The sequence below is a fragment of the Hyaena hyaena genome, unplaced genomic scaffold, assembly GCF_003009895.1.
Source record: "Hyaena hyaena isolate Hyena2069 unplaced genomic scaffold, ASM300989v1 scaffold_887, whole genome shotgun sequence".
Taxonomy (NCBI): Eukaryota; Metazoa; Chordata; class Mammalia; order Carnivora; family Hyaenidae; genus Hyaena; species Hyaena hyaena.
Genome location: NW_024081522.1, coordinates 527,684 through 543,868, shown reverse-complemented (window position 1 = coordinate 543,868; position 16,185 = coordinate 527,684). Strand labels below are relative to the sequence as shown.

At 35.9% G+C, this 16,185-nt stretch overlaps 1 protein-coding gene across 2 annotated transcripts in view; it reads left to right on the top strand.

Annotated features, from left to right (window-relative positions):
- MMS22L (MMS22 like, DNA repair protein) overlaps positions 1–16,185 on the top strand; it is a 116,259-nt gene that overhangs the window by 74,895 nt on the left and 25,179 nt on the right. For both annotated transcript variants that reach the window (XM_039220432.1, XM_039220433.1), the window contains exons 15-18: positions 5,041–5,234; positions 10,488–10,638; positions 12,454–12,605; positions 13,687–13,829. In XM_039220432.1, coding sequence (XP_039076363.1) covers positions 5,041–5,234; positions 10,488–10,638; positions 12,454–12,605; positions 13,687–13,829 — 640 coding nt within the window. The remainder of the gene's footprint in view (positions 1–5,040; positions 5,235–10,487; positions 10,639–12,453; positions 12,606–13,686; positions 13,830–16,185) is intronic.

The following is a 16,185-nucleotide window of genomic DNA, read 5'->3' as shown; positions in this document are numbered from 1 at the left end:
CTGTGATGGATAAGTGAAGATGTGAAATCATAGCAAGAAATAGTAGAAAGATAAAAACAGGGGTGCCTGGATGGCTCAGTCAGTTGAGCATCCAACTTTGCCTCAGGTCATGATCTTAAGGTTCGCAAGTTCGAGCCCCACATTGGGCGTTCTGCTGTCAGCACAGAGGTGTCCCTCTCTCACCGCCCCTCCCCCCAAAAATAAATAAATATTAAAAAAAAAACAACAGAAAAACAGATCTTAGAAAATGGGGCAAAAGAGCAGTCAGATCCAGGAACCAGGCATATGCTTGGACATAATAAGATAAGCCACAGGGGGCAGGATACCAGAGCTAAAATAAAAGCATAAGAAGACCTGGATAACTAGTTATGTAAAAGTTTGGGCAATAAATACGCAAGTAAGTAAATAAATAACTGTTTCGGTATTTACATATGGTAATGGTTTGAGGAATCATGTGGTCTTCACAAAAAAACCGATAGTAGATATAGCAAATGATCCCTTCTTGACTCTTCAAAAACTAAACATTGGGATCTTACTCGCTTTTTCCAAGGTCACACAGCCCTGGGTAGCTTTGCTAATAGCCAGCTGTGTTACCCCACATGTTTACTTCTTTTGCCCAGTTTCCCCATTAATAAGATTGTGATAAAAACTGCACCTAACTCCTAGGGTAAGAAATAAATGCTTATAAAACACTTAACATGGTGTTTGGCACATGGTAAATACTAATGAGTGCTGGGTGGTGGTGGTGTTTCTCTGAGAGCCACAACTTGAATAACTTGACATTCAGCAAATTTTATTTTCTACAGTACTATATTGCATCTTTTATTTTTTTTTATTAATTTTTAATGGGATTTTTTATTTTCTTATTTTTTTTACAAATAGTTTATTGTCAAGTTGGTTTCCATATAATACCCAGTGCTCATCCCCACAAGTGCCCTCCTCCATGCCCATCTCCCTCCTCCCTCCCCACACCCATCAGTCCTCAGTTTGTTCTCAGCATTCAAGAGTCTTTCATGGTTTGCCTCTCTCCCTCTCCCCCACTATTTTCCCCCTTCGTCTCCCCTTGGTCTAGCCATGATACTAGAACTGTGTTATATACTTTATGTATTTTATATACGTGTTGTGTTTTATTTATGATACCTGTAGTGACAGCTTCTTTCAGTATTTGCATTTTTCTAAACATACCTTCAGCAGATACACAGTCACATGTGTTACAATAAATTTTCTGTAGTCTCTATGTAGTTAGTTTTCTCATCCAGAAGATATAATTTAAAAAAAAAATTACCTGTGACTTCCAGGAGTATTTCTAACTGTTTTGGCTGTAGTGCAGAAATTTGATTCTCGCTTCAGACTCCCATTATAGGACATCCTTGACATTTCCTGCATCTGTCATTCTCTGATTGGTTCGTGTTTACATAAACTATCCTAAGGTCTTAAACAACTTTATTTGGTGTTAAATTAGCAGATTTTCATTCTAATTCAAACTGATAGTGCTTGAATATTCAAACCCATCAAGCAGAAAGTATTTTTGCATAGTCCCAGGATATCTAACTTCTGGGATGTGGATGCATATTTCCAAAACAAGTCTGATTTTGGGTCAATGTCTTATGCTTAATTGGAACTTGTTTCTGTTGTGTTAACTCTAACCTTGGAGAATGTAATCTCTAGCTTTTTACCTCGTGGTTTGATTCTTTTTTCAGGCCTCTGAATCAGATCCTTATAGTAACTCCTATTTATACTCCCTGGTAACTCACTGTTTTGCTTTGGAGAGGTCAAAGGGGGCTCAGATCTGTTGGCCTTTTTCAATATTGCCTTGAATGCATTTTTCTTGGTATTTCTTGTAGTTTTTTCTAATATAGAATTCTGGTGTTGCCTTTGTCTCTTCATAAGGCATGAGGCTTTTTTAGCTCCTTTTCTTAGGTTTACTGAAATTTCTTCAACCCAAGTAGGAAGAGAAGAAAATTGATTACTGTCTAAATTGTGTGTATCTTAGTGCATAAATGTATATGTAAGAGGAAAATATGAGCCTCAGTGAGTTTTAAGTTAAGATAATGGGGCCAGCCCTTCTTAGCCATGTGACCTTTGGATATATTTAACTTTCTCACTATCAGCTTCATCATCTGTAAAGAGGATTACTGATACGTATCTCATAAAATTGTTCTGATTTTTAATTTAAGAATTTCTAGCACAAAGAGGATGATCAGAAATGATATCCCTCCCTAGGGAACAGGTTTTAGTTAGTGAAGAAATGGCTTATCTATTTAGAAATAGGGAGCACAATTTATCCTACTCTAGTAGGATAGTACAGTAACTTATTCTTTGAAACCAGTATACTTTGAAAAAGCTACAAATGTGTTGTGCCAATGGTGGTATTATTTTACTTGGACTCTAGTGTGTTGACATGTAGTCATAAAATTTGCTACATGTTGATGTAGGCAGTTAAGTTACGTGCCAAATGGATTTTAGTAGTTGATGTTCAACTTACTCAAAGCTAAAGGATTTAAAATGGTTCTCTAGCCACTAGTTCAAGTTGAAAGCATCTCAGGCATGTTTTTACCAGAGAGGATATAGCAGATATTTAGTTAGCTTTTATGAGAATCGCTTGCTATGATTTTCTTTCCTCAGGCGTTGTGTACTTTTTTATCGATATTCAGGTAGTATTAAGTAGTGCCTCATGATTATCCAAGAATTCCAGTGGCAAGGGGCACAGTGTCCTAATATGTAACTGACAGTTTTTTACTTACTTAGTTGTAGTTTATGTGAAAAGTATTAAAATATAGTCTTGGATCCAGTTTGATCTTTCAGTGGAAATGTTTCAGGTACATGTACTAAGTTCTGTATTTTGTATATTTATTTTGAGTGTCCACTTCCCCTAGATAAACAAACTAATTTAGGGGCACCTGAGTGGCTCAACTGTTTAAGCATATGACTCTTGATTTCAGCTTAGGTCATGATGTCACAGTTTCTGAGATCAAGCCCCACTTCTGGCTCTAGGCTGTTAGCGTAGAGCCTGCTTAGGATTCTGTCTCCCTCTCTCTCTCTTCCCCTCCCCTACTTGCTCTCTCTCTCTCTCTCTCTCTCTCTCTCTAAAATAAATAAGTAAACATGTTTTAAAAAAAATCAGGCAGGGCACCTGGGTGGCTCAGTCATTTGAGCAGCCAGATTTGGCCTAGGTCATCATGATCTCACGGCTCATGGGTTCGAGCCCTACATCAGGCTCTGTGCTGACCACTCAGAGCCTAGAGCCTGCTTCGAATTCTGTGTCTCCCTCTCTCTCTCTCTGCCCTTCCCCCACTTGCTCTCTCTTTCTCTCTGTCAAAAATAAATAAACTTTTTTTCTTAATAAAAAAAAATCAGGAGTAGAGAATTAATGTAAAAAATTCTTTAAGTACCAGTTATTTTTCTTAATGGAATACTACTATCAGAGTAAGTCTTCTGCTTTAGCTCTGTTGGTTATGTTTTAACTGGTTTGTCTTTCATTGAAGAAAGCATATCTATCTCAGGATGCTATATGCATTTGTATCTACTCTCAATTGATGTGGCAGTAATAGAAACAGGAATAATATTATGGTTGTATATTTAGTCTTAAGTAATCAAATTATTAATAGCTGGGAGTATTGCAAAAATGCCCTTTATTCCAGATCACTACAAAAATCTCTTAGTGTTTCTTCCCCCTCTTATATTTCTGTTAAGGTCTAGAAATGTATAAATTTTCTTTTTTGTTGTTTTTTATTTTAATTACTTAAGAGTGTTAAATTAGTTTCAGGTGTACAATGTAATAATTTGGCACTTCCATACATCACCCTGTGCTCATCACAAGTGCATTCCTTAATCTCCATCACCTGTTCATCCCTCTGCCTCTCTCACTTCTCTATAATTGAGTGTATTTTTTTATTTCTCTCTCATTTTTTCCCTTGTTTCTTAAATTCCACATATAAGTGAAAGCATATGGTGTTTGTCTTTCTCTGACTTACTTTGCTTAGTGTTACTTTAGCTCCATCCATTTCATTGCAAAAGGCAAGATTTTATTCTTTTGTATGGCTGAATAAAATATTCTATTATGATATATATATATATACACACTGCATCTTCTTCATCCATTTATCTTCCATATCTTGGCTATTGTAAATAATGCTGGTATACACATAGGGGTGCATATATCCCTTTGAATTAGTGTTCTTGTATTCTTTGGATAAATAACCAATTGTGAAATTGCAGAATCCTAAGGTAGTTCTATTTTTAACTCTTTGAGGAAATTCCATACAGTTTTCCAGAGTTTGCACTCCCACCAGCAATGCAAGAGGTTTCCTTTTACGCCACACCCTCACCAACACCTGTTGTTTCTTGTGTTGTTAATTTTACCTTTTCTGACAGGTGTGAGGTGATATCTCATTGTAGTTTTGGTTTGCAAGAAATGTCTAAATTTTCAGTTGAACTAAACAAATAGGTTATTAAATGATTAGGCAGTAATGAATTCATGTTTTACTAATTCACAGAGAACAAGAACTTTTTATTGTTTATTATTGTCTGCTTTGTGAAAATGATTATGGATCTTTTGGGACCAAAGTACCAAGATTGTATCTGGCCCGGTTTTGTATAGGAAAATATTTTAATTAAAAATGCCACACGCAGGCAAGCTAGATTTACTTACTTTCCTCTTGGTATATCCATGTCCTAAAGCTCTTGGAAGAAAATGGTTTAAAAAATTGTTTTCATGTCTACATTGTAAGTAAAATCACTTGTCATAGTGAGTTGCAAAATGCAGACCTTCATTCTGAAGCTGCCTGTTTCTCATTTGGATCTGACATATTAAAAAGCATATAATTAATGGTTGACATTAGTAATTAACATTAACTTTATGGTGCTTAATATGCCATCATTCATCCATCAAATAACCAGAAATGCATAATGTCTTGGCATAAAGGTTTTAATTATAGAAAACGGTCCTTCAATTTTCATATGATATAAACGTTAAAAGCCAAAAATGAAGATTTTTCTAAGGATTTGTTGGGTGTTAGCTATATTTTTATTTCTTTTTAGGAGTATGCATCAACACTTGTGTCAGGAACTTCAGAAGGAGAATGTGGACCTAACTGCGCAGTCTTCATTATCGGCTAAAGAGCGCCACCTTGCTGCAGTTGCCTGTGCACTATGGAGACATTTCTTTTCATTTTTGAAGAGTCAGAGAATGTCACAGATAGTGCCTCTCTCAGAACTTGCGGACGCAGCTGCAGGTCAGCATTGTTAATTTGCTAATTAGCTTCTCATTTTGCAGACTGTCAGTTTTTTCTTCTGTTTGCTTGGTAACAAACTCTTTTATTAGTCTAATAAATACTTTGACAACAGGGAAGATAAAAAGAGTTTTGTATTTTTAAATTAAGATCCTTTGGCATTTATTTTCTTAGTAAAGGTAAAACTTAAGTGACTGCTCGCTAAAAATAAAATATTTTTGATCTTAAAAATACTGAATGTGCATAAATTTGTCTTATGCATGCAGTATCTGGAAAGTAAAGTAGCATTTGATTTCTTCTAGTTCAAGTCCGTTATTTGCAAAGTGTGTATGCAAATATCTAGGTATAACGTGAAGTTACTTCTATGAAGAGCAAAAGAATATATTAACAAATTCTACTTCACCAAGCAGAGATCAGAATAACCTCAAATGTATAAAATGTTACTGTTCTGACTTACAGATTCTATTTTAGGTTGTAATTTTTAATTAATTTGACTCTTAGTCCAAGGTCATGTCCTTAGACTTTAAGGGAATCTGAATCACATGACATTGTAGGCAAGAATTTGAATATATGAGCATATTTGCCATTTTATAAGAAGAGATCATTATTTTCTCAAAGGGATATTTTACCCCAAATATGTTAAGAAGTACTAGAATAGATGAAGATCAATATAGCAACTCCATGCATTTAATTGCGATTCGTTTAAAGGTATGTAATGCATATCTATGTGATGCTTTTTAAAACCTAATACCTAAACGATGGTTTATTTTATCCTGGTGTGAATGACAGGAAGCTGAGCTAAAAGCAGTACATAAAAGATTGAATAATATAAATTGTGAAAGATCTTGAATTCTGCTAGTATTTCCATAATTAAAATATTACAATGACAGATTGAAGAATTGTGACAGGACAACAGTTTTCCAACTACCAGAATGTCTATGAAAATAAATATTGATATTCAGTCAGTTTAACCAAAGCAGTCATTAGAAGCCAATATGACTTCTGTTTCTTGCATGCATCATCCCGACTCACAGTCCGTGAACAAAAATGATACCACACAAGTTTAATCAGGGCTGTCCTAGGTGCTAAAAATTAGTAAAAGTGTGTGTGTGTGTGTGTGTATACCACATACTTACTTGGGTTTGTTTTAAGACTTAATAGGTAAGAGAAAAAAATTTCCTGCATTAAACACAGTAGTCATCAAACACCCAATTTTATTGCCATTGTAGATATAACAGTGAGGAAAAGGAACTGCAATTCCTTTTCTCACATGTAAATTACATGTTCTCATTGAACTTAGTCACATGTGGAGAAGATAACAATTAGTAAGCAAGATGTGTAATATATGGTGATAAGTGCTTTGGAGAAAAATAAAAATATATCAAAGAGGATAAGGAAGGCCAGAGGCAAATCGTAATTTTAAGTAGAATTATCAGGAAGGCCTGAGTAAGTACCATTTAAGCAAAGACATGAACGAAGTTAGAGACCAATACTGCAGGAGAATAGAAGCAAGAGCATGTCTGGTATGTTTGAGGAACCACAGAGAATCCATAAGCTTGTGTGGCATAAGAAAGAGTGAGTGGTCAAGAGCTACAATCAAAAGATAGTGGAGAGCTAGTTTGTGTTCTACCTTGTATGCAGTTGTAAAGACTCTTGCTTTTCCTCTGAGATTAGAAGCTTTTGTAAAACATCTGAACAAAGGAGTGAGAAGCATCCTTCTGGCTGCTAGACTAAGAGCCAACTATAGGGTGGCCAGTTAGTGAACCGTTGCAACAATGCAGAGATGAGCAACTTGAGCTAACATGGTAATAGTCCAGGTGGTGAGAAGTGGTCGGATTTCCAGTCTGAAGGTACAGAAAGTGTGTTGAAGGTAGATCTGACAGAATTTCTAAGTGGGTATAATATGGTAAACAGAATAAAAAGAGAATTCCTCTTTTATGGAGATGAGGAAAATTGTGACAGGAGCAGATTTTATGAGGGCAGACTAGGATTTTTATACTGGACTTTTTATTTTAGATACCCATTAAACTCTAAGAAAAAGCAGGCATTTGGATAATAAGTGTTGGGTTCAGGGAAGAGGTTAAATTTGGAAACTGTATATAGTCATTAAAGCTGTGAACTGGATGAGATCACTGATAGAGTAAGTTTGGTGAAAACGGAAGTAGGAGGACTGGGCTCCAGGATATTCCCATGTTTAGATTTGTAGGATAAAAAGGAACCAGGAGAGGAAACTGCAAAGGAATGCCAGCGAAGCAAGAGGAAAACCATGTGTGTTGCCCTGGAAATCACATGACAGAGCATTTCAAGGAGGGGAAGTCTTCAACTGCTCAAATGCTGTTAATGGATCAAATAAGATGAGACCTGAGATGAGATTGGTCACTGGATTTAGCAAGAGGGGAGGTCAGTGGTCACCTTGAAAAGGAGTTTTGGTGTAGTGCTAGAAACAAAGGCCTGCTTAAAGTTGATTTAAGAGAAAATGTGAGAAGAAGAATTGCAAACTGCAAATGTAGATACATCTTTTTGAGTATTACTGTTTAAGAGAAGTAGAAAATGGGGATGTTAGCTAGAGGGAGGTGTGGGTCAAAGAGATTTTTTTTTTTTTTAATAACACGGGAGAAATTTCAGCATGTTTATAATCCTGACATGAATGGTTGGAGTAAAGGAAAACTTGATGATCCATGAGAGTCACTTGTGCTTTAATGTCCAAAAGAAATGGGATCCCGTAGAGGACTTGGCCTCAGATCATCTGAGTAGCAGAAAAGAAGGCAGAGTAAATGGGCCCAGAGGCACCTGGCTGGCTCAGTTGGTTAGGTGTCTGACTCTTGATTTTGGTTCAGGTCATGACCTCACAGTTTGTGACTTTGAGCCCCATGTCACATTCCACATGCTGACAATGTGGAGCCTGCTTGGGATTCTCTATAGTGATCATAAAGATCTCTAAGAATGGGTCTAGAATAATCTATTTAAGCATTATCATTGTGGAATTTATAATGGCTTCTTCAAATTCCAAATTGTACACCTTATGTTTCTGCTAATATGCTCAGAATATATGTGCATTCCCTCTCTCTCTCTCAAAATAAATAAATAAGCAAACATTAAAAAAAAAAATGGGCCTAAGAAGAGGCAGCTGGGTAGATGTGTCAGGACCTTGTGGTAGTTCTCTGCTGTTGTTTCTCATTTCTTTGTGAACTAGTAAGTAAGCCCATTAGCTGAAAGTGGGGGCGGGGAGGAGGTGCTGGCCAATGACAGAGAAAAGAAGGTATGCAGTAGCCATCCAAGAGAATAAAAGTCTGAATGGACTAGAGTAATGTAGCAGGAATGCTGACCAGCTCTAAGGTCCAACTTAAAGTTTATAGTCATAAAGTTAAAGTGAGATCAGTCAGCAGGATTCCTCACCAGCCATTTATACTGGTGCAGGTATATGGCAAGAGAAGACCAAGACTTAGAATTAAAGAGTTGCTTTTTCAAGAGAAATACAATGAATCAAGTAAGAAACAAGGGACTTGACAGTATGCAAAACTAGTATAACAGTGGACTGTGGAATCAAGCTGCCTAAAAAGGAAAAGAAGGCATGAAGGCAGTGAGGGACAGGGAAAAAGTTGTAGGATCAATGACTTGTAGGTCTTGGTGGAATAGTTGTTGGGAGTTGGAGACCTAGAGACAGAGAGTTGGAAAGCTCCTGGGGTGCCAGAAAGTGGGGTCCTGGAAATGGAAATTATGACTGCTAATGCCAAGTCTCACAGTATCTCAGCATGGGAGTAAATGGCTGAAAGAGAGTGGAAGATAGATTCACTGAGGAGGACAGTTCAAGAAACCCAGAGACCAGGATAGCAGAAGAAAAGCCATCCAGGATTATGACAGGAGCACTGCTAGAGAGAGGATGTGGTTAGTGAGTGACAGTCTTAAAGGAATGAGGGCAGATGAATGAGGAAACACTAGGTGAATGCAACAAGGAGAATTACTGACTGGTATCTGATGACATGAGAGTCAAAGTCGGAGGTTTTCCAGAGGAGGAGGGGGAGAATGGTCTAGAAGCAACCTTGGGACCAAGGTGAAAACTCCCCTATCTGTAGGTCAGGTGTAGGAGAAGTGTCGGAGAATCCACAGCCACCACTTGAGAGGTACATAGGAGCCAGTGCTTCATAAGCAATGTATTGACAAACATAATATAATACAAATTAAGTTGGGGAATTCCCAGGAAATCACAGAATAAAGTATATTTGTTTAATGTGGCTAACTAGGGAATTCTAGTTCCTAGGCTTAGTAGGTTCTGAAGAAAGAGTGTCACTGAAGAAATTACCTATTTAATGGAAGCCTAGGAAATTACCATTTAATTAATGGAAGATTATCCAATGTCTAAGAGTGAAGTCTTCTCCTTGGTAGGTGGTAAGTATATTAGCTGGATTAGAGAAAAGTAGATGCTAGAAATATATATTTGTTAATGGGTCTTTTGAAGGACGCCTGGGTGGCTCAGTTGGTTAAACATCAGACTTCAGCTCAGGTCATGATCTCACAGTTTTTGAGTTCGAGCCCTGCATCAGGCTCTGTGCTGACAGCTCAGAGCCTGGAGCCTGCTTTTGATTCTGTGTCTCCCTCTCTCTCTCTGCCCCTCTCCCCCACCTCGTGCCCTCATGTACTTGCTCTCTCTCTTAAAAAAAAAAACACTTAAAAATAAAATAAAAATAAATGGGTTTTTGAATCAGAGAGGCACAAACATCAGATGTAGAATTTGGAATTTGAGGAAGCCACTATAGATTCCATGATGATAATGCTGAAATAAATTATTCTAGACCTATTCTTGGAGATTATATATTCACTACGGAAATTTCTTTGGCAACATGGATTTAGTTTTTTTGCTTTTTGTTAGTTCTGCATTTCTACATGTGACATTTTATTAGAGTGAATTCTTTTTATCACTATTGATTTAATTTGGGGAGGAGAAATAGTTTTTTTAAAATTCTTCACTATAGGGGTACCCAGGTGGCTCAGTCGGTTGAGCATTTGACTCTTGATTTTGGCTCAGGTCATGATCCCAGGGTCATGGGATCTAGCCCCATGTCAGGCTCTAAGCTGAGCATGGAGCCTGCTTAAGATTCTCTGTCTTTGTCTCTCTCTCTGTCTCTGTCTCTCTCTCCCTCTCTCCACCCCCCCCACCTCATGAGTACACATGCACTCTCTGTCAAAAAATTTTTTTAATTTTTTGTTGATTTAAAGAAAAAATTCCTCACCATAAATTTCTTTCATTTTTAAATCTAGATTTTACTTTGCTAGCATTGGACATGCCCAGCACAGCTCCATCAGATCTTCAGCCTCAGCCAGTTATATCATTGATACAGCTTTTTGGTTGGGATGATATCATCTGGCCCCAGGTTGTAGCAAGATATTTAAGTCATTGCCTACAAAATAGGTAAGTGACTTGATGTCAGATATGCACCTCAATAGAAACTCAATAGATCAGTATACTAGAAAGTAAGAATTTTCACAAATAAAAACTAACCCTAGTACATATATTCACACTTTGGTGGTATTTTGCTTTTGGATGTATCAGCATTTAACAGTGCCAGTAGCCTGCCTTAAAAAAAAACAAAAATCAAAAAACAAAAAACTTGCTGCTTTAAAGCTTTTTTATAAAACTGTTTTTGTAGGACTTCCTTTATTGCATCCTGCAATTACCTTTCTATACTCACCTTTGTGGAAGAAATTATGCACTTAATATTGCCAGTTGTATAACTAGTATACTATTGTATTTTTAGATGTAATGATAGCTTTCCCTTTCACAGCTATATATTTAGACTCAACTCATAGCTTGTACAGTTAGGAAGAAGACACTTCATCACCATGAACCCTGGTTTCCTTACCTGTATTTCCTGCTGCATCACATAACAGATCTGAAGAACCTCAATAGAAAATACATACAATAAATAAAATTACAATAGAAATGGTATAATCAGGAAGATTTGAATAAGAATAGTACAATGAGGGAAATAAAATAAATGCACAAACCTGGGAGATCACTGTAGTTCCTGTCCAGATGAAGAGGGATGCAGTCAGTGAAGTATTCTTCTCATAAGGAAGCCCACTAAACAGTCGTAAGCCATCTTCTCATTGGCTTTCAGTCATGAAGTAAGTGAGCTCAACTTCCTTTGAATTACTTTTAGTCTCTTCTAGCTTGCTAATTCTGTAATAATAAACATTATTACTATTTGTTAAATACTTTTGCTGAAACTATCCAAAATAAGTTTAGTTTAAAAAATAGTATTTTGTATATAAATAGCAGTTGAAGAAACTGAAATGCAAAGGGGTTAAATAACTTTGGGAAGTTGAGTTCTTCAGCACTGTTACTCTTTGGGACGACTTCTGTTCAGGGATTTGAAAACAATATTTTTAGAGTTATGATTTAATATGTGTTTTTCAAATTTCTGACTTTACTTAGCACTTCATGGTTAGGTTAAGACCACCCTCATCCTTTTTACCCCCCAATTATAAAATGGTTAGATATCAGATTTAGCCAGACCTTTGGATTCACAGAAAGATTTTTGGTTTTATTTTTTTTTCTGTCAGATGTTACTTTGTATTTTTTAATAATGACCACCTATGGGGTGGTATAGCAGGAAATAAAGGGTTGGGTATGTGATTGGTTAGAAGACTCAAACAGAAATCTACTTTGTCTTTAACTCTTTTCTTACTTAAATGGTCATGACCACTTCTCCTTTTATTTACTCTAAGGGCCACTGTTTTTTTCCTACGTGCCACTTCCTTTATTATGTCACCTAGCTACTTACAAGCCCCTTCCTAGATTTCCCCGTTTTAACCTTATTCTCCCTTACCTCTTGCCCTTGGCATAAACCTACACATTTGCCATCAGTGGAAAAAGGAAATTAAAAATTAGAACTGTTAGGAGCGCCTGGGTGACTCAGTCAATTGAGCATCCAGCTTCAGCTCTCTGCCCCTCCCCTGCTCATGCTCTGTCTCTCTCTCAAAAAATAAACATTTGAAATTAGCACTGTTACAGATGAAAGCAAGAATTTTTATATCAAGTATCTTTTTGTGTGTCTGTAGTGTTTATTTTCATCAGTGTGTATCTGTATTAATGTGTGTCTGTAAAACAAGCCAAGAAATGGGGTGTATTAGAATTTTTCCTTTATTTCTTAATCTCTGTACTCAGGAAATATATTGTCAGGTTTTGTTTTTGTTTTTAATATCCATCAACTTATTTTTACAGCATGTTATGTGAAGCACTTTCTCATTCAGGCTGTGTATCTTTCCAAGCCTTAACTGTAAGATCATGGATTCGTTGCATTTTGCAAATGTATATAAAAAACTTCCATGTGCCTGATGATTTGTTCATTGACATAAATCCTGGACAGGCAGTTGGTGAGTATTTCAGGCATTTTACTTTCTAGATAGCTAAATAATGTTTAAAATTTCCTGTTTTGTTATATAAATTAATAGAAAAAGATGCAAAATAGATTTGTTATATACAGTGTTTGTAATATATGTAAATAGTAACATTTCCTTTTGCAGTCTGTTTCTTTTTCCTGGTATTTCCCTGTTATATATGACAAATTTCTCTCCTATAAAGATAAAAGAACTTGTTTCCTTGGAAGCCAGTAACAAAAACATGCTCTTGGGTGACAAGCTATCTTTTTACCTTGAAGAAACTGATCACACAAAAAAGGTGGACAAATAACCAGATATATCACACTGTTAATACCCAAAAAAGAAAAATATCCAATTATGAATAATTCTCTCCTATTTTATATTAGATATTTTACCTCTCCTCTGCTTTACTATTATTAGTCACATACTGATATTGTACTTTATTATTATTATTTTTTTAAATATCGTACAGTTCTGGTTGTCTCTAGAACATACTTTTCCTAAAGCTATTCTTTATGGCCATTTGTAAGTAACACAAAAGTTGGACTGAGAAAATGCCCCAAATTTATTGTGACATCTTATTACATCAATAGTCTTGACATGAAAAATTTTTGAGGGCTCATGTGTTCACAAGTATATGTTTGTTTGGTTCTAAATGAAACCTTTCCTGGGACACCTGGGTGGCTCAGTCGGTTAAGCAGCCAACTTCAGCTCAGGTCGTGATCTCATGGTTTGTGAGTTCAAGTCCCGCATCGGGCTTTATGCTGACAGATCAGAGCCTGGAGCCTGCTTCAGATTCTGTGTCTCTTCCTTTCTCTGCCCCTTCCCCTGCTCACTCTCTGTCTCTCTCTCTCTCATAAATAAACATTAAAAATAAGAATAATAAATAAAATAAATAAATAAATAGATGAAACCTTTCTTTAGAGACTTGATTGAAAGTTTTTAATTATGTGAAAATTTGATTTTTTTAAAAAAGAATGTTATAAATGAATGCTGCATTCCCTACTCTCATCTATATATGTGACAAATATATAATAAACACATAAATATTATTATATTATTTTTGTCTTAACAGAAAAAGAGTACTTGGGACAGTTGGCTGAACTGACAAGGTTGCTATTTCAACTCTCAGAAGTAAAGAATATTTTTTCAAAGGCTCAAGTTGAATATTTTTCCAGTCCAGAAGACCCTACGAAAGCACTTGTTCTGTTTTTTGAGGTAGTTTTCATTTATTAGTATGTGTCCAGATGAATTATTTTTCACAAAAACTTGAAGTGTTTATGAAGTTTGTCTATAAAATGAATTATTTTAAATGAATCATATTATTGGCTGTCTGCTATTATAGAATTTTGGAGGAATAAAAATGTGTTTATGATTTAGTACAGTTGCAAAATATATTTGTTAAGGACAAATATATTAAGGACAGCAGAAGAATTACATTTAATGAAAAGTAATGACTAAGGAATGCTACGTAAAAGCCTCACACTAAGGTTTGTGTCAATTGTAGGAATATCTTATTGTTGAAATTGCTAGATAGCAATATTCTCCAAACACTTGGGAGTTAGATTTCCTTATACAGGGTCCATAATAGTTCTAACTTAATGTTTACCACGCTGTAGCAAATAGTACATTTTATTATAGTTAGCATAATCATCAAGTGCTTCATATCATTATGGTTGGGGCCTTAAAAATCTAATCATTTGTTTAGCTTTGTCTCCATAATAAATAGTCCCTTTCAGTGTTTGACTTTTATTTATTAATTTTTCAGGAATTTATATTATGTAATAATCTTTGCTTTACATCGTAACTGAAGTTGTTAGTGTGTTTGGATTCGTGTTTTTGTAAGTTATTCACAATAAAAGTTGGTTTATTTTCCCATAGAGCAGTTGGTATTAACTGCCATGAAAATAAATACAGCCTTTTAGGTCTTTCCACAAATGTGAATTCTTCCACTGGTTTCTATTAAGTTAAAGTACAGTCGTATGACAATTAGTGATATCATATAAATTCTAAAAATATTTAGTAATAGTTTATGCAAATGTGAAATGGCCATTTCTTTTGAACCTTTTGTTTAGTTGTTGATAGGATCTTTACCTGTACTTAAACACCTATGCTAAGAACCATAAAGGACCAGAAAGGGAGGTACAAGTCATGTGCTTCGCTAATAGTTTTCAAAGACTCTTCTAATTTCATCCCATCCAAATTAATTGTTCTTTCATCACTGAGTAAATAATTATTATTTGCTAAATGCTAGATGTTATTATGCTAGGATTTCTTAGGGGTTTGACAAACCAAAAGAAGTAGTTCTTGATCTTAACTTATTACTTGTCTGAGAATGCAAGATAAACACAAAGGTTAAAATAATAAGACAGTATATGGGAAGTGTAATTAGATGATAGATCATTCAGTAGGTTAATAATTCAGAGCATCTTCGTCTAAGAAGTTTTGGGTTTTCTCCTGTGAACAGTATGAAGGCTTTATAAATTTTTAAGTAGGCTGATTTGATCAGATGACTTTTTAAGAAAATTAATAATAGATTAGATTAAAGGTGTTGGCCAGAAACTAGTTAGATGTAGAAGGAAGTAAAAATTGAATTATGGGGTTTTTGAAGGATATGAAATAACTACTGTGTTTAACTAGGAGAATGCTGATACCTTAAGGAGAAGCAGGAGTACATGATTTAGGGTAAAAGAGAAGTAGGTGAGGAGTTCAGTTTTAAACTGGTTAGTTTGAGATTGGTGTAAGGTTGCCACCTGGATCATTTCCGGGTACTATATGATTTGCTGGAAGGACTCAGAGCTCAGCATATGGTTGTACTCACAACTGTGATTTATTACAGTGAAAGAATTCAAAGCTCCATCAGCATGTGGTGAAACCTGAGACCCCAGGCACAGCTTCCAAGGGTCCTCTCCCACATGTTTCGTGGGACATGCTTAATTCTTCCAGCTAGGAATTGTGACAACACATCTGAAATGTTATCTGCCAGGACACTCGTTAGCTACATTTAGTGCCCAAGGTGTTTCACATAGGCTCCCTTTGCCTAGCACTTAGAAAATTCCAGACTTCCAGAAGGGAGGCAGGTATTCAATGTAAACTATATTGTTTGCACAGACAGTTTAGGGTCTGTGAGCCATCCTACCAGGAAATGGTGGGAAAAACCCAAGGTCCCAATCACCAACCAAGGGTCAAACTTGCAAGTAGGCCTTTTTAAAGATAGTAGTCTATGACCTACGGTGTTAACTCTTTCTTATATGGAAATGATACTATGACAAGTAAATAAATGAGAGTCAAAGAAATCCCTGAGAAATATATATGTCTTATAGTCCTGGGGGGTTAAGGCTAAACACAGAGAAATACTGAGATCTAGATTAGTGGTTCTTAAAATTGTGTTTTGTAGACACCTGGGGATTCTAATACCTTTTCAGGAATTTTAAAAGCTCAAAAGTGTATTGGCATTTGCACAAATAGTACAGAAGCTTTAGCACAAATCAGTACCATGGCCCAAGATTATATATTGGTGGTCATAATTTTCGTTGCCATGCAGTCACAGGAGAAAAAGAAAAAGAATCTAGTC